Source organism: Salvelinus alpinus, chromosome 5, assembly GCF_045679555.1.
Source record: "Salvelinus alpinus chromosome 5, SLU_Salpinus.1, whole genome shotgun sequence".
Lineage (NCBI taxonomy): Eukaryota > Metazoa > Chordata > Actinopteri > Salmoniformes > Salmonidae > Salvelinus > Salvelinus alpinus.
Window position 1 is genome coordinate 68819254 of NC_092090.1, and position 26814 is coordinate 68846067.

General features: G+C 45.0%; 1 protein-coding gene across 1 annotated transcript; it reads left to right on the forward strand.

Annotated features, from left to right (window-relative positions):
• The first annotated feature begins 18935 nt into the window (after nt 1-18935).
• Nucleotides 18936-25631, forward strand: LOC139576594 (alpha-2B adrenergic receptor-like). The gene has a single exon (XM_071402856.1). It carries the CDS (start codon nt 20463-20465, stop codon nt 22071-22073), a length of 1611 nt encoding a protein of 536 aa, XP_071258957.1. The 5' UTR covers nt 18936-20462; the 3' UTR covers nt 22074-25631.
• Nucleotides 25632-26814: the final 1183 nt, after the last annotated feature.

The window sequence follows — 26814 nt, forward strand, 5'->3', positions numbered from 1 at the left end:
GAGACAACCACCTCTCTCTCAACATAAGCAAGACAAAAGGAGCAGATCGTGGACTACAGGAAAAGGAGGGCTGAACACGCCCCCATTCACGTCGACAGGGCTGTAGTAGAGCAGGTCAAGAGCTTCAAATTCCAAACTGTTATGATCCGAACACACCAAGACAGTCGTGAAGAGGGCACGACAATGCCTTTTCCCCCTCAGGAGACTGAAATTATTTGGCATGAGTCCTCAGATCCTCAAAAAGTTATACAGCTGCACAATTGAGAGCATCTTGACTGGTTGCATCACTGCCTGGTATGGCAACTGCTCGGCCTCCGACTGCAAGACACTACAGAGGTTATTGCGTACTGCCCAATACATCACTGGGGCCAAGCTTCCTGCCATCCAGGACCTCTATACCAGGCTGTGTCAGAGGAAAGCACAAAAAATTGCCATAGACTCCAGCCACCCTAGTCATAGACTGTTCTCTCTGCTACCGCACGGCAAGCGGTACCGGGGCGCCAAGTCTAGGTCAAAAGGCTTCTTAACAGCTTCTACCCCCAAGCCATAAGACTCTTGAACAGTTAATCAAATGGCTACCCGAACTATTTGCATTGTCCCCACCCCCATTTTTACTCTGCTGCTACTCTCTTATCCATGTATCGTACCTTTACTGGATTAACAGCATGGCCAATGTATTCAACCTTTTATGTCCCTTGTTTATGTTTGAATGTTTATTCTTTTAAGCTTGGAAAATAGACCCTTAAACCCAGACTTTGGACCACACACCCACTCCACTGAATAGCAGGTTAGCCACTGATTCCTTCCAAACCACAAATTGTTGAATTTGCGATTTCCAACTTATTGTGTAATGTTTATGTCCAATGGCCGATGAGCACTGATATGTTTTATCTATAATTTCTCTTCATATGAGGCACGGTGATCGCCTGCCTGTGTGAATAACTGATTTCTGATGTAACGGCGTCCTCTAGTGATAGCTTTGAAGAACACCAAGGTTTAGTATTATTCCGATAATATTTAGATATACAGTGGATGGCACTCTAGGACCAGTCCTCCCTTAAATCAGTCTTATCTCTTAAGAAGGAGATTAATCATTCCTTTTTGACATTTATTTAGAAAGTAGGAAATAGAGAGGGGGAGATCTGAGAAGTTAGACATGGCATGAGGACAAGAAATGGCAGACTTGGGATTTTAACCCTTGGGATGTATTCATCGAAGTGACTAGGAGTGCTGATTGACAATAAACTTTCATTTGATCGTCAAACAGGTAGGCTACACAAATGATCAAATTAAAAAACAAGAAATCAATAAATGTCGGAACAAATCCAATGAACAACCCAAATAGCACCTTAACAGTAATTCAAATGCCATCTATACTTACAGTGTCTTCAGAAAGTATTCACACCCTTTTACTTTTTGTCACTGGCCTACACACAGTGGGGATCCCTAATAAATACAAGTACAATATGCCATAATGTCAAAGTGGAATTACGTTTTTCATTTTTTAGAATTAAACATTAAAAGCTGAAATGTCTTGAGACAATAAGCATTCAACGCCTTTGTTATGGCAAAGCCTAAGGAGTACTAATTAGTACCACAATACTAACCTGGGGTGGCAGGTAGCCCAGTGGTTAGAGCAGTGGATCAAATCCCCAAGCTGACAAGGTACAAATCTGTTGTTCTACCCCTGAACAAGGCAGTTAACCCACTGTTCTCCAGTAGGCCGTCATTGTAAATAAGAATTTGTTCGTAATCAACTTGCCTAGTTAAATAAAGGTTCAATATAAAATAAATTGACAGTGAAAAGAATGAACCCTGTACAGACAAAAGATATTCCAAATCATACATCCTGTTTGCAACAAGGCACTAAATGAATACTGCAAAAAATGTGGCAAAGCAATACATTTTTTGTCCTGAATACAAAGTGATATGTTTCGGGCAGATCCTATTATGGGTATACTTGTAATAGTTAAGGACTGGATAAAAAAATAATCTAAGCACAGGCAAAATCCTAGAGGAAAACCTGGTTCAGTCTGCTTTCCAACAGGCACTGGGAGATTAATTCACCTTTCAACAGGACAATAACTTAAAACAGAAGGTCAAATCTACACTGGAGTTGCTTACCAAGAAGACAGGGAATGTTCCTGAGTGCCCAAGTTACTATGGCTAGACCTGAAAATGGTTGTCTAGCAATGGTCAACAAACAATTTGACAGAGCTTGAAGAATTTTGAAAATAATAAAAATGGGCAAACGTTGCACAATCCAGGTTTGAAGAGTTCTTAGACTTACCCAGAAAGACTCAGGGTGTGTGAATACTTGTGAGATATTTCTCCATTTCATATTCAATAGATTTGCAAAAATTTTAAAAAGCATGTTTTCACTTCATCATTAATTTGATTTGATTTGATTAATGTTGATGGGTGAAAAAAAGATATTCATCCATTTTGAATTCAGGCTGTAACACAACAACATGTGGAATAAGTCAAGGGGTACAAATACTTTATGAAGGCCCTGTACATAGGGCAGCGGTCTATAAGGTGCAGGGTAGAGTAGCAGGTAGTAGCCGGTTAGTGACAGTGTCTGAGGTTCAGGGCAAGGTACTGAGCTGAGGCCGGCTAGTGGTGACTATTTAACAGTCTGATGGCCTGGCGATAGAAGCTGTTTATCAGTCTCTCAGTCTCAACTTTGATGCACCTGCACTGTCTCCTCCTTCTAGATGGTAGCGGAGTGAAAAGGCCGGGGCTCGGGTGGTTGGGGTCCTTGATGATCTTCTTGGCCTTCCTGTGACACTGGGTGCTCTGGGGGATCAGGTCTCCTCCGTCAATGTAATCTAATGTTAAAAGTAAGACATATTTCTGACCAAGCCTAAGAGCATCATGAAGACAAGTACCTGATATACCTCTCTAACTTAAAGGCCATCTAAAATATCTTGACTGCATAACTATGGGCACAAACGCTGGACCAGACAGGACTGGCAAAAACTGCTCTTCACTGACGAGTCGCGGTTTGCTCCACACGCTTTGCTCCACAGGTAGTATTACCATTACCATTTCATTTTCATTACAGTACAACGGTTTGATTTGTTTGATCTTAGCTAGCTACATAGCCGTCTTTGTATCAAAGATAATTGTGTAGTTATTGAGGTTCGCTAGCCAGCTATTTTCGTCCTAACGTAACGTAGTCAACACTGCTAGCTAGCCAGCTAGCCAGCTAGCCACTGAATAGCAGCACTGCAGAAACGATTACATTACAACGGAACGACTTGATTAGTGTAGTGTTAGCTAGCTACATAGTTGTCTTTGCTATCTTTGTATCTAAGATAATTGTGTAGCTTAGAGTAGTTTAGAGTAATTATTCGGTTAGCTAGCCAGCTATTTTCGTCCGCCGTGCTGCCGTTCTCCTACCTAGTCAACACTGCTAGCTAACACTGCTAGCTAGCCAACTTCTACCGAATAGCAGCACTGTAGAAACTCACATTACAACTTACATTACAACGGAACGACTTGATTAGCGTAGTGTTAGCTAGCTACATAGTTGTCTTTGCTGTCCTTGTATCCAAGATAATTGTGTAGTTTTGAGAAATTGTCGAGGTTACCTAGCCAGCTACACTTTCAAACAAAGTCAACAACGCAGCCACTGCTAGCCAGCCTACTTCACCGCCAGCAGTACTATATAATTTTAGTCAATAAGATTTTATTTTATTTTTGCAACGTAAGCTTAACTTTCTGAACATTCGAGACGTGTAGTCCACTTGTCATTCTAATCTCCTTTGCATTAGCGTAGCCTGTCAACTATGTGTCTGTCTATCCCTCTTCTCTCCTCTCTGCACAGACCATACAAACACTTCACACCGCGTGGCCGCCGCTACCCTAACCTAGTGGTTCCAGCGCGCACGACCCACGTGGAGTTCCAGGTCTCCGGCAGCCTCTGGAACTGCCGATCTGCGGCCAACAAGGCAGAGTTCATCTCAGCCTATGCGTCCCTCCAGTCCCTCGACTTCTTGGCACTGACGGAAACATGGATTACCACTGATAACACTGCTACTCCTACTGCTCTCTCCTCGTCTGCCCACGTGTTCTCGCACACCCCGAGAGCTTCTGGTCAGCGGGGTGGTGGCACTGGGATCCTCATCTCTCCCAAGTGGACATTCTCTCTTTCTCCCCTGACCCATCTGTCTATCGCCTCCTTTGAATTCCATGCTGTCACAGTTACCAGCCCTTTCAAGCTTAACATCCTTATCATTTATCGCCCTCCAGGTTCCCTTGGAGAGTTCATCAATGAGCTTGACGCCCTGATAAGTTCCTTTCCTGAGGATGGCTCACCTCTCACAGTTCTGGGTGACTTTAACCTCCCCACGTCTACCTTTGACTCATTCCTCTCTGCCTCCTTCTTTCCACTCCTCTCCTCTTTTGACCTCACCCTCTCACCTTCCCCCCCTACTCACAAGGCAGGCAATACGCTTGACCTCATCTTTACTAGATGCTGTTCTTCCACTAATCTCATTGCAACTCCCCTCCAAGTCTCCGACCACTACCTTGTATCCTTTTCCCTCTCGCTCTCATCCAACACTTCCCACACTGCCCCTACTCGGATGGTATCGCGCCGTCCCAACCTTCGCTCTCTCTCCTCCGCTACTCTCTCCTCTTCCATCCTATCATCTCTTCCCTCTGCTCAAACCTTCTCCAACCTATCTCCTGATTCTGCCTCCTCAACCCTCCTCTCCTCCCTTTCTGCATCCTTTGACTCTCTATGTCCCCTATCCTCCAGGCCGGCTCGGTCCTCCCCTCCTGCTCCGTGGCTCGACGACTCACTGCGAGCTCACAGAACAGGGCTCCGGGCAGCCGAGCGGAAATGGAGGAAAACTCGCCTCCCTGCGGACCTGGCATCCTTTCACTCCCTCCTCTCTACATTCTCCTCTTCTGTCTCTGCTGCTAAAGCCACTTTCTACCACTCTAAATTGCAAGCATCTGCCTCTAACCCTAGGAAGCTCTTTGCCACCTTCTCCTCCCTCCTGAATCCTCCTCCCCCTCCTCCCCCCTCCTCCCTCTCTGCGGATGACTTCGTCAACCATTTTGAAAAGAAGGTCGACGACATCCGATCCTCGTTTGCTAAGTCAAACGACACCGCTGGTTCTGCTCACACTGCCCTACCCTGTGCTTTGACCTCTTTCTCCCCTCTCTCTCCAGATGAAATCTCGCGTCTTGTGACGGCCGGCCGCCCAACAACCTGCCCGCTTGACCCTATCCCCTCCTCTCTTCTCCAGACCATTTCCGGAGACCTTCTCCCTTACCTCACCTCGCTCATCAACTCATCCTTGACCGCTGGCTACGTCCCTTCCGTCTTCAAGAGAGCGAGAGTTGCACCCCTTCTGAAAAAACCTACACTCGATCCCTCCGATGTCAACAACTACAGACCAGTATCCCTTCTTTCTTTTCTCTCCAAAACTCTTGAACGTGCCGTCCTTGGCCAGCTCTCCTGCTATCTCTCTCAGAATGACCTTCTTGATCCAAATCAGTCAGGTTTCAAGACTAGTCATTCAACTGAGACTGCTCTTCTCTGTGTCACGGAGGCGCTCCGCACTGCTAAAGCTAACTCTCTCTCCTCTGCTCTCATCCTTCTAGACCTATCGGCTGCCTTTGATACTGTGAACCATCAGATCCTCCTCTCCACCCTCTCCGAGCTGGGCATCTCCGGCGCGGCCCACGCTTGGATTGCGTCCTACCTGACAGGTCGCTCCTACCAGGTGGCGTGGCGAGAATCTGTCTCCGCACCACGTGCTCTCACCACTGGTGTCCCCCAGGGCTCTGTTCTAGGCCCTCTCCTATTCTCGCTATACACCAAGTCACTTGGCTCTGTCATATCCTCACATGGTCTCTCCTATCATTGCTATGCAGACGACACACAATTAATCTTCTCCTTTCCCCCCTCTGATAACCAGGTGGCGAATCGCATCTCTGCATGTCTGGCAGACATATCAGTGTGGATGACGGATCACCACCTCAAGCTGAACCTCGGCAAGACGGAGCTGCTCTTCCTCCCGGGGAAGGACTGCCCGTTCCATGATCTCGCCATCACGGTTGACAACTCCATTGTGTCCTCCTCCCAGAGTGCTAAGAACCTTGGCGTGATCCTGGACAACACCCTGTCGTTCTCAACTCACATCAAGGCGGTGACCCGTTCCTGTAGGTTCATGCTCTACAACATTCGCAGAGTACGACCCTGCCTCACACAGGAAGCGGCGCAGGTCCTAATCCAGGCACTTGTCATCTCCCGTCTGGATTACTGCAACTCGCTGTTGGCTGGGCTCCCTGCCTGTGCTATTAAACCCCTACAACTCATCCAGAACGCCGCAGCCCGTCTGGTGTTCAACCTTCCCAAGTTCTCTCACGTCACCCCGCTCCTCCGCTCTCTCCACTGGCTTCCAGTTGAAGCTCGCATCCGCTACAAGACCATGGTGCTTGCCTACGGAGCTGTGAGGGGAACGGCACCTCCGTACCTTCAGGCTCTGATCAGGCCCTACACCCAAACAAGGGCACTGCGTTCATCCACCTCTGGCCTGCTCGCCTCCCTACCTCTGAGGAAGTACAGTTCCCGCTCAGCCCAGTCAAAACTGTTCGCTGCTCTGGCACCCCAATGGTGGAACAAACTCCCTCACGACGCCAGGTCAGCGGAGTCAATCACCATCTTCCGGAGATACCTGAAACCCCACCTCTTTAAGGAATACCTAGGATAGGATAAAGTAATCCTTCTAACCCCCCCCCCCTCCCCCTTAAAAGAGTTAGATGCACTATTGTAAAGTGGTTGTTCCACTGGATATCATAAGGTGAATGCACCAATTTGTAAGTCGCTCTGGATAAGAGCGTCTGCTAAATGACTTAAATGTAAATGTAAATAACTAACAATCAGGGTACAACACAATAAAATATTTATATACACACACACAATACCCTCCGGTTACTGGCCCGCCTCTCTAACCTAGAGGCTACTGCTGCACCAACAGCATCATCAACAAGGTTTCTCACTGTGGCTCCCTTACATCAGAGCATTTCCCTGATGCTTCCCTGTGAGGTATCATTACTTGATGCATTTTATTTTGTCTCACAAACCACTTCTTCCCCTAACCCTAAAATATCCTTCTCGCTCCCATGAGGAGACTAGCCTACCTATATGAGGAGAGACTGCTTCATTTTCTGTTTAGGTCCTATAACGAAAAAGGACAACTTGTATTCTTATTACTTAGCACCTTTTTCTTCCTTGTTGTGGTTGTTTAAGCGCTTAAGGATGGATGATATGTTTCTCTCTCTCTCTCTCTCTCTCTCTCTCTCTCTCTCTCACACACACACGCCGTGTTTGGGTCAAGGAAAGGGACAGCAGGAGAGTTATTTTTTTAAATTAATGACAGTTAGTACGAAGAACTATGAATAAATCAGTGAATCAGATTCAGATTTACTGTCTGAAATTATTAGGTCTGTCTTTGCTCTACGCAACAATCTAAGCAGTTAAGTACACACACACACACAAGCTCGCACACACACACACTTGTAAACAAATGACTGTAAGCAGTTACAGACAGATGGAGGTGAAGTAGGAAAATATGGGGTGGGGGGCTCGAGGTGAGGAGGAGGATTATTTAAGATACTGTTTGAAGAGGTAGGGTTTCAGATGTTTTCGGAAGATAGGCAGGGACTCTGCTGTCCTAGCTTCAGAGGGAAGCTGGTTTCACCATTGGGGTGCCAGGAAAGAGAAGAGCTTGGACTGGCCTGAGCGGGAGCTGCCCTCCCGTAAGGGTGAGAGGGCCATGATACCTGAGGTGGCAGAACGGAGTGCTCGGGTCAGGGTGTAGGGTTTGAGCATTACATGAAGGTAGCGAGGGGCTGTTCCGTAGGTAAGCACCATGGTCTTGTAGTGGATGCAAGATTCGACTGGAAGCCAGTGGAGTGTGCAGAGGAGCAGGGTGTTGAGAGAACTTGGGAAGGTTGAAAACCAGGCGAGCTGCTGCTTTATGGATAAGTTGCAGGGGTTTGAGGGCACAAGCGGGGAGCCCAGCCAACAGTGAGTTGCAGTAGTCCAGACGGGAGATGCCTGGATCAAGACCTGCGTCGCTTCCTGTGTGAGGTAGGGTCGTACTCGTGCACACACACACACAAACCCACAAATGCATTTGAGTACAAATACACACACATACAGTACAGGTGCTTTTGTGTGATTGGAATAACATAAGGATACCACCGGCAACTACTCACCTTGGTTCAATTGAGGTTTCCTCCAGATACGCACACAAGGTGGCAGACTTTCTCACTAAACCGATGGGTCTTTCAGAGACCTTGCACGATGATGCACCCAAACCAGGGGTACTCAAATACGAGCCTTGATGTCCAGAGGACTGCGAGAGATTAAACTCAACTGGTTTCCCTTTCAGGTCTGAATCTGGTATGAATCTGATTAGAGGAGACAACTGAAATCCCTGACCTAGGACAAAAGCACTATTCTCCAAATCAAATTAATTGGTCACATACACATATTTTGCAGATGTTATCGCAGGTGCAGCGAAATGCTTCTGTTTCTAGCTCCAACAGTGCAGTAATACCAAACAATACAAAACATTACACACAAATCCCAAAAATGTTAAGGAGTTAAGAGTCCAGAATATAAATATGTAGTATATATGATGGTGTGTATAGACCGTATGGACAATATATGAATAGAAAAAGGTTTGTACAGTAGTAGTTATATAGGATGAGCCTTGACTAGAATACAGTACAGTGACAAGAAAAAGTATGTGACCCTTTGGAGATACCTGGATTTCTGCATAAATTGATAAAATTTGATCTGATCTTCATCTAGGTCACAACAATAGACAAACACAGTCTGCTTAACACAAACAATTATACATTTGTGTCTTTATTGAACAGCCCGTGTAAACATTCACAGTTCAGGGTGGGAAAAGTATGTGAACCCTTGGATTTAATAACTGGTGCACCCTCCTTTGGCAGCAATAACCTCAACCAAACCTTTTCTGTAGTTGCGGGTCAGACCTGCACAACGGACAGGAGGAATATTGGACCATTCCTCTTGACAAAACTGTTTCAGTTCAGCAATATTCTTGGGATGTCTGGTGTGAACTGCTCTCGAGGTCATGCCACAGCATCTCAATCGGGTTGAGGTCAGGACTCTGACTGGGCCACTCCAGAAGGCGTATTTTCTTCTGTTGAAGCCATTCTGTTGCTGATTTAGTTCTGTGTTTTGGGTCGTTATCCTGTTGCATCACCCATCTTCTGTTGAGCTTCAATTGGCGGACAGATAGCCTAACAGTCTCCTGCAAAATGTCTTGACAAACTTGGGAATTCATTTTTACGTAGATAGCAAGCTGTCCAGGCCCTGAGGCAGCAAAGCATCCCCAAACCATGATGCTCCCTCCACCATACTTTACAGTTGGGATGAGGTCTTTTTTTCTCCACACAGTGTTGTGTTCCTTCCAAACAACTCAACTTTAGTTTCATCTGTCCACAGAATATTTTGCCAGTAGCGCTGTGGAGCATCCAGGTGCACTTTTGCAAACTTCAGACATAGAGCAATTTTCTTTTGGACAGCAGTGGCTTCTTCCGTGGTGTCTTCCCATGAACACCATTCTTGTTTGTTTTATGCATCGTAGACTCGTCAACAGAGCTGTTAGCATGTTCCAGAGATTTCTGTAAGTCTTTAGCTGACACTATAGGTTTCTTAACCTCATTAAGCAATCTGCGCTGTGCTGTTGCAGTCATCTTTGCAGGACAGACACTCCTAGGGAGAGTAGCAACAGTGCTGAACTTTCTCCATTTATAGACAATTTGTCTTACCATGGACTGATAAACATCAAGGCTTTTAGAGGTACTTTTGTAACCCTTTCTGGCTTTATGCAAGTCAACGATTCTTAATCTTAGGTCAGATCTTTGTTCGAGGCATGGTTCACATCAGGCAATGCTTCTTGTGAATAGCAAACTCAAATTGTGAGTTTTTTTGTAGGGCAAGGCAGCTCTAACCAACATCCCCAAGTTCGTCTCATTGAACTCCAGGTTAGCCGACTCGACTTCAATTAGCTTTTGGAGAAGTCATTAGCCTAGGGGTTGACATATTTTTTCCAACATCAAGGATGACCCTTTGATTCAAAATGGTGAAAGATATGTAACTAGTTATAACAATTATTCAGTCGTGGCCAAAAGTTTTGAGAATGACAAATATTAATTTCCACAAAGTTTGCTGCTTCATTGTCTTTAGATATTTTTGTCAGATGTTACTATGGAATACTGAAGTATAATTACAAGCATTTCATAAATCCTCTTCGGGCTAGGGGGCGGTATTTTCATGTCCGGATGAAAAGCGTGCCCAAAGTAAACTGCCTGCTACTCAGGCCCAGAAGCTAGGATATGCATATAATTGGTAGATTTGGATAGAAAACACTAAAGTTTCTAAAACGGTTAAAATTATGTCTGTGAGTATAACAAAACTTATTTGGCAGGCGAGACCCCGAGGACAAACCATCCAGGATTTTTTTGTTGTTGAGGTGACTCTGTTTTCAATTGGTTTTCTATTTGAATCTAGATTTCTGAGGCATTTGGTTGCAGTTCGTATGGCTTCCACTAGATGTCAGTCTTTAGAAATAGTTTGATGTTTTTCCTTTGAGAAATCAAGTAGCCCTGTTATTTCATGTGTCACTCCAGGTGCACTCTAATGTTTTGGTGCACGCGACCTGGAACGTGGTTCACTTTGTTTTCGTCCGGTATTGAACACAGTTTATACCGTCTTAAATTTAATCGATTATTTACATTTTAAAATATCTAAAGTTGCATTAGGAATGTTGTTTGAAATGTTTGGACAAAGTTTACAGGTAACTTATTAGATATTTTGTAGTCATGTTGGGCGAGTTGGCACCGGTGTTTTTCTGAATCAAACGCGCCAAATAAATGGACATTTGAGATATAACGACGGAATTAATCGAACAAAAGGACTATTTGTGATGTTTATGGGAGATATTGGAGTGCCAACAGAAGAAGCTCTTCAAAGGTAAGGCATGAATTATATCGTTATTTCTGAGTTGTGTCGCGCCTGGCAGGTTGAAATATCATTGTCATGTGTTTGTTTGATGGGGTGCTGTCCTCAGATAATCGCATGGTTTGCTTTCACCGTAAAGCCTTTTGACACGGTGGCTAGATTAACAAGAAGTTAAGCTTTAATTTGGTGTATTGCACCTGTGAATGTATGAAAGTGAAATATTTCTAATAATTTTTTGGGAATTTCGCACTCTGCAATTTCACCGGATGTTGTCGAAACGTTCCGCTACCGGAACCCCTAGCCATAACAGGTTCATAAGTGTCAAAGGCTTTTATTGACAATTACATGAAGTTGATGCAAAGAGTTAATATTTGCAGGGTTGACACTTCTTTTTCAAGACCTCTGCAATCCGCCCTGGCATGCTGTCAATTAACTTCTGGGCCACATCCTGACTGATGGCAGCCCATTCTCTCATAATCAATGCTTGGAGTTTGTCAGCATTTGTGGGGTTTTGTTTGTCCTCCCGCCTCTTGAGGATTGACCACAAGATCTCAATGGGATTAAGGTCTGGGGAGTTTCCTGGACATGGACCCAAAATATCGATGTTTTGTTCCCCGAGCCACTTAGTTATCACTTTTGCCTTATGGCAAGGTGCTCCATCATGTTGGAAAAGGCATTGTTCGTCACCAAACTGTTCCTGGATGGTTGGGAGAGGTTGCTCTCGGAGGATGTGTCGGTACCATTCTTTATTCATGGCTGTGTTCTTAGGCAAAATTGCGAGTGAGCCTACTCCCTTGGCTGAGAAGCAAGCCCACACATGGTCTCAGGATGCTTTACTGTTGGCATGACACAGAACTGATGGTAGCGCTCACCTTGTCTTCTCCGGACAAGCTTTTTTCCGGATGCCCCAAACAATTGGAAAGGGAATTCATCAGAGAAAATGACTTTACCCCAGTCCTCAGCAATCCAATCCCTGTACCTTTTGCAGAATATCAGTCTGTCCCTGATGTTTTTCCTGGAGAGAGGTGGCTTCTGCTGCCCTTCTTGACACCAGGCCATCCTCCAAAAGTCTTCTCCTCACTGTGCGTGCAGATGCACTGACACCTGCCTGCTGCCATTCCCGAGCAAGCTCTGTACTGGTGGTGCCCTGATCCCGCAGCTGAATTAACTTTAGGAGATGGTCCTGGCGCTTGCTGGACTTTCTTGGGCGCCCTGAAGCCTTCTTCACAACAATTGAACCGCTCTCCTTGAAGTTCTTGATGATACGATAAATGGTTGATTTAGGTGCAATCTTACTGGCAGCAATATCCTTGCCTGTGAAGCCCTTTTTGTCCAAAGCAATGATGATGGCACGTGTTTCCTTGCAGGTAACCATGGTTGACAGAGGAAGAACAATGATTCCAAGCACCACCCTCCTTTTGAAGCTTCCAGTCTGTTATTCGAACTCAATCAGCATGACAGAGTGATCTCCAGCCTTGTCCTCGTCAACACTCACACCTGTGTTAACGAGAGAATCACTGACATTATGTCAGCTGGTCCTTGTGGCAGGGCTGAAATGCAGTGGAAATGTTTTGGGGGGATTCAGTTCATTTGCATGGCAAAGAGGGACTTTGCAATTAATCTGATCACTCTTCATAACATTCTGGAGTATATGCAAATTGCCATCATACAAACTGAGGCAGCAGACTTTGTGAAAATTTGTATTTGTATCATTCTCAAAACTTTTGGCCACGACTGTAGAGTGGGCTGCTGGTGTAATGAATACTCAGGGAGAAGAAGGTGCAGATACATGCGCAGAGCGCGGCAGGTGTTTATTTCCGCAGAAGGCAGGAATCATGGTCACAGGCAGGCAATGGTCTTACACAGGTTGGCAAACAGGCAGTTGAAGAAAATCTAGGACTGAAGGCTATAGCTGGTTCTCACAAACTAGCTAGGAAAAGGCTTAGTAGAGTCAAAACGAACAATACTGCAAACAGAATTAACTAAATGAGGAGCTGATGAGACCAGGTGAGTAACTAACAGGTGAAATCAATGAACAAAAATGAAAGACAGGGCTACGTTCAAGACGACAAGGTTGACTAAGGAAATACAGTACACCCCAAGGGAGGCTCCTGACAACCCAACGGCACCGGAGGGTGGAGTGGGCGGGGGAGCAGAGGCGGCCGCCTAACTCGGGGGCGAGGTCTGGCAGGATGTTTCGACAAGTTCTTGAACTGACCCGACGTTCTGCGTCGAGGCTGATGTCAAGTGGGTCTGGTCGGGGGTCGACCCGGAGGTCGGGACGGTTACGGTGGAATGCCTGAATCATCTCTGGGTCGAGGCTGTCCTGGTCGGGGACCTAGGACCGATCTCCATGCCCATAACCTTCCCAGTCCACTAGATAGTGGATGCAACCTCTGGCGTTTGGAATCAAGGATGGCCTGAATGGCGTAGGCAGGTTCCCCTCCGACGTCCAACGGGGGCGCACTGCAGGTTGAGACTGGAGAATGAAGAGGCCTGGTTTTAACAGAGACACAGAAGGACAAGGAGATTTTATACTGACGGGGTAACTGGAGGCGGTACGTGACGGGGTTGATGCGATGGGTTCTCTTGAAGGGACCAATGAAGCGAGGACAGAACTTTTTGCAGGGGAGGCAGATGTCTCTGGTAGAGAACCACACGCGCTGTCTGGAGTGAAAGAGTGGCTATGGTCGGCGGCGTCTGTCGGCAAAGCGTTTCTGGGTATTAGAGGCTCCCTGCAGATGCCGGTGAGCAGTCTCCCATACCCGCTCACTACGCCGAAACCAGTCGTCGACAGCACCAGGCGCCGCCTCCCAGGGAGACATGGGTGGGGGGGGGGGGGGGGGGGGTTGGTAACCAGGTACACACTGAAACGGAGTAAGGCGGAGGGATGAATGCATGAGTGAGTTCTGAGCGTATTCGACCCAGGTCGACCCAGGCCGTATACCACCTCCAGTCATGTGGAGAGGCAGAACATTGTTGGCGGAGGTACTTCAACATTTCTTAGTTTAGGCATTCCGTCTGGCTGTTGTTCTGGGGATGGTACCCGGAGGAGAGGCTGTGGGCGACCCCCAGTTGGTCACAGAAGGCTTGCCACATCCGGGAGACAAACTGGGGCCCGCGGTCAGAGACGATGTCCTCCGGAATCCCATACAGACAGAACACCTGCTGGAACACTCAGCCAATGCAATGGCATTAGGTAAATGAGGAAGAGGAACCAGACACATTTTTGAAAAACGGTCTCCTATGACAAGGATGGTGTTGTTACCAGAGGAGTCAGGAAGGTCTAAGATGAAGTCAACAGCTATGTGGGACCAGGGTCTGTGAGAAATTGGCAAAGGTTGAAGTTTGAAGAATGGTGTAGGGTCTGAGTTACTGGTCGGAAGGTCAATCTGCAGCGAGAGAGCGTCATCTTTTACATTTCTTTCCAGGGATATAAGTAACATGAAAATGGAAGCATGTGAAGAGAGCCAAGCGGGCTTGTCTGGAGTTTAACCTCTTGGCCCCGCTGATACAGTTGAAGTCGGAAGTTTACATACACCTTAGCCAAATTAATTTAAACTCAATTTCACAATTCCTGACATTTAATCCCAGTAAAAATTACTGTTTTAGGTCTGTTAGGATCACCACTTTATTTTAAGAATGTGACATTTCAGAATAATAGTAGAGAGAATGATTTATTTCAGCTTTTATTTCTTTAATCACATTCCCAGTGGGGCAGAAGTTTACATACCCTCAATTAGTATTTGGTAGCATTGCCTTTAAATTGTTTAACTTGGGTCAAACGTGTCGGGTAGCCTTCCACAAGCTTCCCACAATAAGTTGGGTGAATTTTGGCCCATTCCTCCAGAGCTGGTGTAACTGAGTCAGGTTTGTAGGCCTCCTTGCTCGCACACGCTTTTTCAGTTCTGTCCACACATTTCTATAGGATTGAGGTCAGGGCTTTGTGATGGTCACTCCAATACCTTGACTTTGTTGTCCTTAAGCCATTTTGCCACAACTTTGGAAGTATGCTTGGGGTCATTGTCCATTTGGAAGACCCATTTGCGACCAAGCTTAACTTCCTGACTGTCTTGAGATGTTGCTTCAATATATCCACATAATTGTCCTTCCTCATGATGCCATCTAGTTTGAAGTGCAGCAGTCCCTCCTGCAGCAAAGTTCCCCCACAACATGATGCTGCCACCCCCGTGCTTCACGGTTGGGATGGTGTTCTTCGGCTTACAAGCCTCCCCCTTTTTCCTCCAAACATAATGATGGTCATTATGGCCAAACAGTTCTACTTTTGTTTCATCAGACCAGAGGACATTTCTCCAAAAAGTAAGAGCTTTGTCCCCATGTGCAGTTGCAAACCGTAGTCTGGCTTTTTTATGGTGGTTTTGGCGCAGTGGATTTTTCCTTGCTGAGCGGCCTTTCAGGTTGTCGATATAGGACTCATTTTACTGTGGATATAGATACTTCTGTATCGGTTTCCTCCAGGATCTTCACAAGGTCCTTTGCTGTTCTGGGATTGATTTGCACTTTTTGCACCACAGTACGTTCATGTCTAGGAGACAGAGCGCGTCTCCTTCCTGAGCGATATGACGGCTGCGTGGTTCCATGGTGTTTATACTTGCGTACTATTGTTTGTACAGATGAACGGGGTACCTTCAGGCGTTTGGAAATTGCTCCCAACATTGAACCAGACTTGTGGAGGTCTACAATTTTTTTTATCTGAGGTCTTGGGTGATTTCTTTTGATTTTCCCATGATGTCAAGCAAAGAGGCACTGAGTTTGAAGGTAGGCCTTGAAATACATCCACAGGTACACCTTCAAATGATGTCAATTAGCCTATCAGAGGCTTCTAAAGCCATGACATCATTTTCTGGAATTTTGTTGTTTGAAGGCACAGTTAATTTAGTGCATGTAAACTTCTGACCCACTGGAATTGTGATGCAGTGAAATAATATGTATGTAAACAATTGTTGGAAAAATTACTTGTCTTAACCGACTTGCCAAAATTATAGTTTGTTAACAAGAAATTTGTGGAGTGGTTGAAAAACGAGTTTTAATGACTCCAACCTAAGTGTATATAAACTCCCGACTTCAACTGTACATAGATGAATCACTCAAATGGTTTCATTCGTCCTTCTTCCCCGGCTGCTTCCAGCTACTTCGTTGGAAAAAAGGACGGTGGTCTCCGTCCATGTATTGATTACCATTCCCTGAATGACGTCACGGTCAAGAACCTTTTCCCTCTATCTCTGATCCCAGCGACCCTTGAACAAGTGGGCCGCGCCAACATCTATACAAAACTGGACCTGCGAAGTGCATTTAACATTGTCCGTTTACGTGAAGGCGACGAATGGAAGACAGACTTTATCACTGCACGAGGGCACTACGAATACCAGGTGATGCCCTACGGCCTTACTAATTCCCCACCGTCTTCCAATCCTTTATGAACGAGGTTTTCCTGGATATGATCCACTGCTTTCTCATCGTCTACATTGACATCCTGATTTACTCCCACTCCCTGAAAGAACACCTATAGCATGTGCAAAAGGTTCTTCAATGGCTCCTTGACCATAACCTTTTATGTGAAGACTGAAAAGACCACTTTCCATGTAACCTCGGTAAACTTCCTCGGTTTCGTACTGACACCTGGAGCGGTCAGCATGAATGAGAACAAAGTCACCGCCATCAGTAACTGGCCCAAACCCACCAACGTTAAGGAACTCCAACGTTTCATTGGGCTCTCCAACTACTTTCGCCGGTTCATTCGGAACTTCAATTCTACTGCCGCTGCCCTTACCAGCCAAAAGACCCGGACTGTGCTTCTGTGCTGTTGGCAGTCCATATGGCGGTGGCCCAATCCAGGGCTTTGCCTGTGAGTAGAGAACAAAATCCAGCCTGCTCTTGTCAGTGGCGAAGTTAGTGGGGCTGTGCTCAATGTATTTGCTGCATTGCATCAGAAATCTCTGACATTTCCCAGGTGAACCGTCATATTTTCCAGGCATGGATATGAATGAAGGAAGGCTATGGGTTACGATACCTGGCATCGGAGGAGTAGGGATAGGCCGGCGGAGAAGATGGCAGATTTCTATACGCTCCTCTTGCTGGGTTAGGCGCTGCTGTAGCTCCGCTGAATCCATTCCGTTTTTAGGTGAGGTATTCTGTAATGAATACTCAGGGAGAAAAAGGTGTAGATTCACGCACAGAGTACAGCGTGTTTATTTCACCTTCGCAAAAGGCAGGAATCATGGTCACAGGCAGGCAATGGTCTTACACAGGTTGGCAAACAGGCAGGTGAATCAAAACTAGGACTGAAGGCTGGTTCTCACAAACGAGCTAGGGAAAGGCTTAGTAGAGACGAAACAAACAATACCTCACAAAGGCACAAACAGAATGAACAGAACTAAATAAGGAGCTGATGAGACCTGGTGAGTAACTAACACAGGTGAAATCGATGAACAAAAATGAAAGACTGTGCTACGTTCAAGAATACAAAGAAACAGGGCTACGTTCAAGAACACAACGAAACAGAACACATGGTTGACTAAGAAAATAAATACAGTACCTTACAGCTGGTTTCTATCCTTGCCCCCTAATCAGGGACTGATTCAGATATGAGACAGACACCAGGTGAGCGAGCGGGTTCTCTGGCCAATCAGTGACAGAAATCCATTGGTACTTCTTGGGAGAGAAGAAAACAAGCAGTCGACTTGATTGACTCTAGTCTAATGTTTATTTCAAAAGCACAAATCCCAAAATAATATCTCCTCAGCATAACACAGTGCGCAGTGAAGCGTGAAAATAGAGGTTTGTTTCTGATGCATTTAGAGTGTGTGTGTTTGTGGGTGGGTGTATGTGTGCTGAAGATTGTGTAGAATAACCTCCTGAATCCACTTTCACTGTTTTACTAACCTTAGTTCATTCATGACCGCTGGTAACACTTGATTGGAGAGCCCTCTCCTACTACAAGCGCTCTTGTGTTTAGATCGCTTGGCATGGAACAGAATGCAAGCGGTTATTTGCCGGTGGTTGGGATCATGGAATCAGAATGAGTTAGTTAGGATTCTAATTCTATGGTCAATGTTCTCACTCCTATCTGACATTGGGTGGACGATGCAAAATGGAAAATAAACATAATGGCCTCACGACAACCACCCACCCTCTGTGGACACCCTAAATGAGGCATGCTGTGTGTTTGTATGTGTGCTTGTGTGTGACTACTAACTCCTACTATAGATCATAAATGGGAACATGCTTTCCACTGTTAAATCCATGTCTCTGTGTGGGTGTTGGTTTGTTATATTTTACACTTTTTAGTTGTTAATTGAACATCAAAACATAAGGCACTTGATCTTAGTTAAATAGAGTACAGTCCTTGTGAGAGGGTAAAGTCGTGTGTTTGTATGCGTGTGTGTGTGTAATCCTGTATAATCCACATCTCTGTATGTATGTCAGTTTAATGAAGGCGTGAGTGGAGAAATGGGTTGGGTGGGTGAGGGATGATTGATCCATGTCCCAGGGATGGGAACATATAGCATGGTAGCATACAATAGAGTTTTTATTTTTCTGAGTAGCCAATAGGTCACTATGGAACCAACAATTAAATTATGATCATGGTGACAATAATGATGATCAGGAGGAGGAGGGTGATGATTATAATGATAATGATGATGATTATAATGATGATGATGATGACAACAATGTTTGTAGAAAGATAAATTACTTCAGTGTGTTTTACTCTCTTAGCTGGAGACCTATTTGTCCTACCAAAGCATCGCGGTTCTACTTACTACAGAGGTTTCCATTAAATATATAACGGGTACCGATTGACGGTGTGTTAGTGGATAGAGAGAAAGGGAGTGGGTAGAGAGAAACGGGAGCGAAAGAGAGAGAGACCACTTGGCAAAGACGTCAATTCAACGTTTGCACGTTGGTTCAACGTAATTTCATTGAAATGACGTGGAAACAACATTGATTCAACCAGTGTGCCCAGTGGGAGAGGGAGATGGCATGGTCTCGTGACGCCCGTATTGGCATCACTCCGGTTGGAAAAGAGAGATGTGAGGAGAGACGCTTCCATTATTAGACCGGTGCTCACGGTCACGCTCACTCCTGGAGATGCGCGCGTTGCTGCGAGACCAACGGATAAGTTCGAGGAGAGAATCGGCGAGGCGCTGAGATAGCCTAGCCTTCTGTAGGTTACACCCGGACATATAGAGACCGAACTAGGGTCTACGAGCCAGTCAAAGCAAGACTGCGCATTATCTGCACTTGGATATACCCAACAACGCACGCACACAATCATCCCAAACCGCGATGAGGAACAACTAAACACCAGGAAACTGAAACAACTCAATATGTAACTTGGACTCAATGCGCAACTTGGAGTTATGTTGGACACGGGTTTGTTTTCATGAATTCCAAACTTGTATCGCTACACTGAGGACGTGCTCACGTTACAACATAAACGAATAACTTCACAGTGCCATTCAGAGACAATTTATTATTTTAGGAATCCATTTTACTTTAATAATGTCCAGGATTATGCAGATGACGTGAGTGACATATTTTGGTAACGCGCGTCAGTTATTTTGCGGAGGCTCCAGTTAGTCTGTCGTGGCTTGACCATTTTATTAGCTAAATCTGTTCAAACCAATGTTTTCTTGTCCTTATAGGAAAACAACTGCATACCATTTGATATTTATTAGAATGATGACAGGCGATTTGTTTGTAAATTATCTGTCAGCTTTAACATTGCTCAGATAGCCATCCCGCTGGGCACACACTGGTTGAATCAACGTTGTTTTTGCGTCATTTCAATGAAATTATGTTGAACCAATGTGGAAAAGATGTTGAATTGATGTCTGTGCCCAGTAGGCTGCTGTGTGCATCTCCATTTGAGAGACAGCGGGGACTTGAGCACACTAACATATGAAGTAGGCTCTCCTGCCCAGTTTGTAACTTGTTCCCAATCTCTTGTGTTGCCTTGTATTATAGGCTGAAATTATATTTTAAGGATATTTCTGTGACCACCTGGACATAACTTCCCGCTTCTTTAAAATATCCATACAATTAAGCAGCTGTGAGATTACGATCAATTCTGTTTCATGTACTGGACAACTTTTAATTGTTTGAACGGTTTTATTTTCAGACAGGAAATATAATTGCTCTCTGCTTTATTCTGGCGCACTCCACGGGCATAGTTTATCGTTTGGCTGCTTAGAATGAACTTGGAGGATGAAACTGGGAGGAGGAGAGGGAATGAAGAGCGATAACACAACATTAATACTTTTAGTTATAGCCTAATGTTTTTACCCTCAACTTTTAGGATATCATTTTATGTCAGCCACCCTCAACTAATATAAAACAACGTTACCAACAGCATCTTTATTACAACAACATTTTATTCTCACTTTAATCAAGTCCATCCATCGTGTTACTCATGGCTTCACCCTTGGATAGTGCATGTTCAGTGGGGCTGGGCGACACTAATGGTTCGACCAGCGTTTTTTCTCTTCCCTGCAATCAGAGCGTCTCTTCCCTGCAACTGGCCCCCTACTCCCCCGAATCCACGGCGCTCTTCGCTACAGCCATCACCCTCATGGTGGTCTTCACCATCGTGGGAAACATCCTCGTCATCATTGCCGTCCTGACCAGCCATGCACTCCGAGGACCACAGAACCTGTTTTTAGTGTCGCTAGCAGCTGCAGACATTTTGGTGGCGACCCTCATCATCCCATTCTCCCTAGCCAATGAACTGCTGGGATACTGGTACTTCAAGTCTCTGTGGTGTGAGATCTACCTGGCGCTGGACGTTCTGTTCTGCACTTCCTCTATAGCTCACCTGTGCGCCATCTCATTGGACCGTTACCTGTCCATCAGTCGGGTTACCTACTCCCGCCAGCGCACACCCATGCGTATCAAGGCCTCCATCGTGGTGGTGTGGCTCATCTCGGCCATCATCTCCTTCCCTCCTCTTCTGTCGCTAAATAAGAGCGAGCCCGGCGGGGAGGGGAGTGAGAGGGGGCCTCAGTGCCAACTGAACGACGAGCGCTGGTACATCCTCTACTCCACCGTCGGCTCCTTCTTCGCCCCATGTCTCATCATGATCCTGGTCTACATGAGGATCTACCAGATCGCCAAGCAGCGCACACAGAACCCACCAGGCGAGCCCAGGAAAGACGGGGTGGGCTGTGCCACCCCAAATCAAACCCCTCGGGGGATCCAAGCCAACGGGAAGGAGGACAGAGGGGAAACCCCAGCTATGCTCCACAAAACCACCAGCGTCAGACCCCCCACCCTGGCTGTTACTCCATCACCGTCCCCTGACCAGGCCAATGAGACCCGCTCCCCTTCCACCCCCACCATCCAAAACCTCCTCCATCCTCCGGTTCTATCCCTAGCTCCAACCCCAACCACCACCTCCCCTCCTACCTCCCCCCTGGGTCCTTCACCCTCCTTGGTCTCACCGTCTCCCTCCCCCACTCTCCCCCCACCAGCCCCGGCCAAACCCAAACATGGGGAGAAGAAGGTGAAGGGGAAGAAGGGAAAGAAGTATAACAATAATATGGACAGCTCAGACAGCTCTGACAGTGACATGGAGAACGAGGAAGGGGGGAGGACGGGAGTCAACAATCCTAGCATGGCTGGTTCAGCCGGCATCCATTCTCCTGCCACCATCCAGAAGTACAGGGACATGATCGCCACCTCTAAGGGGGCTCGGCTGGTGGCAGGGAGGAGGTCTAAGCCGGAGAGCACTCCGGGAGCAGCACGTCGAAAAGCCATGGTGAACCGAGAGAAGCGCTTCACGTTCGTCCTGGCCGTGGTGATCGGAGTGTTTGTTGTCTGTTGGTTCCCTTTCTTCTTCTCCTACTCGCTGCAGGCCATCTGTCCTGAGACTTGCTCCCTCCCTGATCCCCTCTTCAAGTTCTTCTTCTGGATTGGCTACTGCAACTCCTGTCTGAACCCCGTCATATACACCATCTTCAACCAGGACTTCAGAAAGGCCTTCAAGAAAATCCTCTGTAAGAACACCAAGGGCACCTTCTTCTAGACTGAATGCTCTGTAAGGACAACAATGGCAACCTTCCTTTAGTAAAGAGGCCTTAAACAGATAATCTGTAAGGTCAGTCCTTTCTTTTCAGTCCTCTCTAAACTCTTTGAGGTGTAAAAAACAGCACAAATATTCTGTAAACATTCTGACTGAATTTAGATTCTAATTGATGATGTTACGAAGGGCTGCCGATTCTATAACGCTGAATCAGAATAGTTGTAGGATAGCTCACCTTGCAACAGAAAGAAACTCTAAGGGCTCGTTGTTTTAGTCCCTTGGTACGTAGCTGCAGACGTCTAGCCGTTACCTGGAGAACTGTGACGGTCCATTGCAACGGCATAGTCTGGGGAGAGCATGTGCAATATATGTTATGTGAATTCTACTCTGGGGGGCTTTAGAATGATACTGTGTAAGAATCCAAGGGCATGATCCTGATCCTTTAGTAAAAGGTAGGAGGTATGTTCTGATCTATGAGCATTACACAGTATGCATAGAGAGTGCGGAAGGAAGAGAGAAGGAGGAAAAGAAAATGCCATTTTTGATTTTTAGTCACTCGTGACATAAAGGACATGTTGTTGCTTGGAAAATGACAGTGCAACGCTGCTCTCGTCAAAATATGACTGACTGACTGACATTAAGGTTGTCTGGGAAATCTGTTTAATTAAAAATTGAGAAACCTTTTGGGTATAGCAGTACACCACTGCTCGCTGAGAACTCCTGATCAAAACAACAGTCTTGAGCGCTGCCATTCAAGGACTTTAAAGCGATGAAACAAACAAATATCCTTTTATCAGCCGACTGATAAACAAAAGTGAACAGTGTGAGATGATAGGCCAGACCTGTTTGCCTGTTTAAGCACCACCAGAGGCACTTCTCTTTATCAAAGGGCAGAACCACGAGGAACGCACAAGACCCTGGTCGCCTGTCCACTTACGCCTGCATAGTTACTTTTATCCTGCCTCAAGAATAGCATGTGTTCCTGTAGAGATGTTATCCATATGAGAGAGAGAGAGAGAGAGAGAGAGAGACAACAACAGGACTCTAACTGTTCATGAGACAACTAACTCTCTCTCAAACTCTGATGCCCACCACTGCTCTCATGTGGGGCTTAGGCTATATTTTGAAAGACAACTTTGTACCATAAACTTTCCTCTGGCTCTGTGTTTTAAGGTGCATCTCAATAGCCTATTGTGGCGTCCTCTGCTTGTGTCTTTTCCTTCATCTGCACTGAAAAACAAAGGATATAGGTGGATGCAATATGAAGGATCAGGCATTTGTTTCCACCTGTGTCAGTGCAGGTGAACTAAAAGATGAGGAGAGTAAACAGCTTAACACTATTGTTATACACCCCTATAAGAGAATTTGAGTTCCAAATGGCAACCTATTCGATATATAGTGCACTACTTTTGACCAGAGCCCACAGGACTCTAGTCTAAAGTAGTGCACTATGTAGGGAATGGGGTGGATTGGATCTAAAGTACTAAAGTACGGAAATGTATGCACTCACTACTGTAAGAGGCACTTGATAAGATCGTCTGCTAAAAGACTAAAATGTCAATTTAATCTGTATATTGGATCTATATAGCACAATTTCAAGTGCTTAAAGCGTATCACATTTTTAAGAGGATAAATACTTTCCCAAATCCCTTGACAAGGAACGCAAATTTGGGACATTTAAGGATTTTTTGGAATGCAGTATAGTCGTACATATTTTTTTTCTTCTATCAAAGACACTGGACAGTGACTATCTGGCTTTGTTTGAGTGGATTCATCTGACTTCAGCCTGAAAGGACATTGCTATTAACGAACACACTGCTCCCCATTGAACAGAACAGAACAGTGGCTGTCTATGAGAGGAGGAACTCAGCCACATTAGCTTTACTGCTGGCCTGACACAAACACTTCAAACAGTCTTAAAAACACTAGTTGATATTGATTATAATACTGAAAGCCCAGGTCCTGTATATCCTCAGCTACTTCTGGAAGGACATTCATCCCATAAGATAATATAGTACTTTATTAAGCTCCCAAATGGCAAATATGGGATGGATGAATTAATGAATGATTGATTGCTTGATAGATCAATGTATTGATTGATTTGGGAATGTACCTGCACTGGCTGACTGGACTTCTACCTGGCACATTCCTTTATTTCTGAGAGGTACTGCTACTCTTTACAGTTGCTCTTTATGTACAGTATTTCTCAGAGACTGACAGGTCGTGATGCTTTTTGTGTCTCTCCCTCACAGAGGCTATGTCTGTAACTGTGAATGCTATTTAGGTGTCATGACACTATAGGACAAGGGCTGTCGGCAACAACACTTCTAATCTCCCGTTGTCAATTTCTGCTGACCCTTGTGTGTGTGAGAGAGACTGCATGAGTGTGTATTTGTTCATGATGCACTTCTAGTGGTACCAGCTGCAAGTGTCTGGTAAACTTATGTAAAATGTCTGGGGTACTCATGGACTGTGCCAGTGCCTCCTCTGGCTGATATTGTATACTGTAGATCTTCACATACTGGTAAGCACAGAAAAGAGATGTAGTGATAGAGACTCTGGCCAAAGAGCTCTCTCCCTGAGGACACTAGTCACTAGATGGCCATGCTAGAATGTACAAAACTATTTCGAAAGTACATAATCTATTTGTTCTTCCTTTAGGGTTATGGTTAGTGTTAAGGATATGGGTAAGGTCAAAGGCAAGGTTAGGATTAGTTGCAATTGCTTTTTGTATTGAGAATTGCGTTTTGTGGAACTCCGTTCCGTCCTTTCAAGCATGGCCTTTTAGTGATGCCCCGGGACACCAGCTGACACGGACAGAGCGGGACTCAGTGACACTGTCATGCTCTAATAAGGGGCTGTGATTGGATAAGCTATATGTATTATTTATTTATTTAGAGCCATTTTGAGTTTCCTGTTAGTTTCATATTTATATATTTTTTTCTTTTTGACTGTGCTCTCCAAGCAAGGCAAAGCTAATGTGAACAAAATAGTGTAAATACTGTATAAAATCTGAATATGTTGAATGAGATTCATTGATTTAAAGTCAGCAGAGAAACAGGATTCAGGAGCAGACGTATGTTTGCAGGGGTTGGGGTCATTTCTACTGGAACTCAGTCAATGCAGAAGATGAATGTCAGGATTTTTTTTGTTGTTGTTGAAATATTGGTAAAATCTGGGTCGTGGAGCATTTTTGTATTTATTTATTATTTTTAACTTGTTTCTTAAACATTTTCAGTGGTGTTTTGTAAAGACTATCGTGCTGATGTGTGGCGCTTTAACATCCTGTGGTTGCAGAACCATGGAGATCAGCAAACAACCGCACTCTGTGTTGGCACAAATCGTTCTGCGACAATAACATTTGCATTTTAAAATGCGATTGTCATTGAACTTTTGGTGCTAACAGGGCAGCCATGAAAACTCAATGTATAGTGAATCATCATCCCCATCAACAATCTCCCTACTCTTCTGACCTGCCTGGACTCTTTTTCTCCCCCTGCTGTGTTTGACCCTGGCCTCTCTCCCTCTCCCTCCATTTGGAAATAAAGCAGTTTAAATAAGCATGGAGTGATCAATCATTTAAAATCATTGTATACAGTACTGCTGTCTGTGGTGTTAAAGGGGACATGAGTAAAACGGCTTGGCCCACTACATGGGGGTTTGAAGAATATTACACACTGACTCTTGGGGGTGGCTCTAAATATAGCAGATTTAAATGGATCAGTCTTAACAGGGAAATCTGCAGTTCGAACAATAACAAAGCGGTTACCCCGCCACTGATTTAGTAAACAGCTGAGGGACGGGACTGGAGAAATGTAACCACTTACAAACTCATGGACAGAGCTATGGATACAAGGACTAACCATGCATGATATCAACATTATTTTGTTTACATTTAACAATCTTATATTTTGGGTTCTGATGGGGTATGACAGTTGAACTAAGCTCATGAGGCATCTATACATGATATTCTTCTTGAATCAATGGGTATTTATCATTAATTTAAATGCAGATTTCCCTTTAATGTCCTTTTAACATTGTGGAGATGCCAAAAGCCCATGGTATACTGTTTAACATTAGTTTCTTATTACGAGATAATTGGTTTCTTATTATGGGATAATTCTAATATTGTGTACCCCAACACATGTGAGCGCAATGAAAACTTTGTTTTAAAGTGGTTCATGGCATACAGGAAGCAGCACAAACACTGCCAGTTACTGTATCCCTTGTGAGCTTATCGTATGTGATCTTATGTGAAGTTAATGCGATAGCATGTGACAACATGTAACAGCAACATTTGATAAAATGAATGAAACTACACATGTGAAAACATCTAGTGAAAAAATGTTGGACAACATCGGGAAGCAAAATTTCAAAATGCTATACCACATGTGAAAGTTAGATTTTCACATGTGAACGTTTTTCACATGAATGTGCAAATTTGATTTTCACATGTGAGGTGAAAACGTGTTATTCTCCTCACATGTGAAAAGGTGGTGTTAACATGTGAACACTAAATGTAACACATGTAAACATATGGTTTCACATGTGAACAACTGACCTCACGTGTCTTTTTTTGTGAAAATTTCAGCTCAACATGTGAAAACAGCTATTTCAGGGAATGAAATTATATAGGGGTTTTAAAGTAAGTGTACAATCTTTCATCATTGACAATATGATTACATTTCACATGATCACTTAGTAGTGACTTTTCAGTATTGACTCCACCTGGGATTTCCACCTG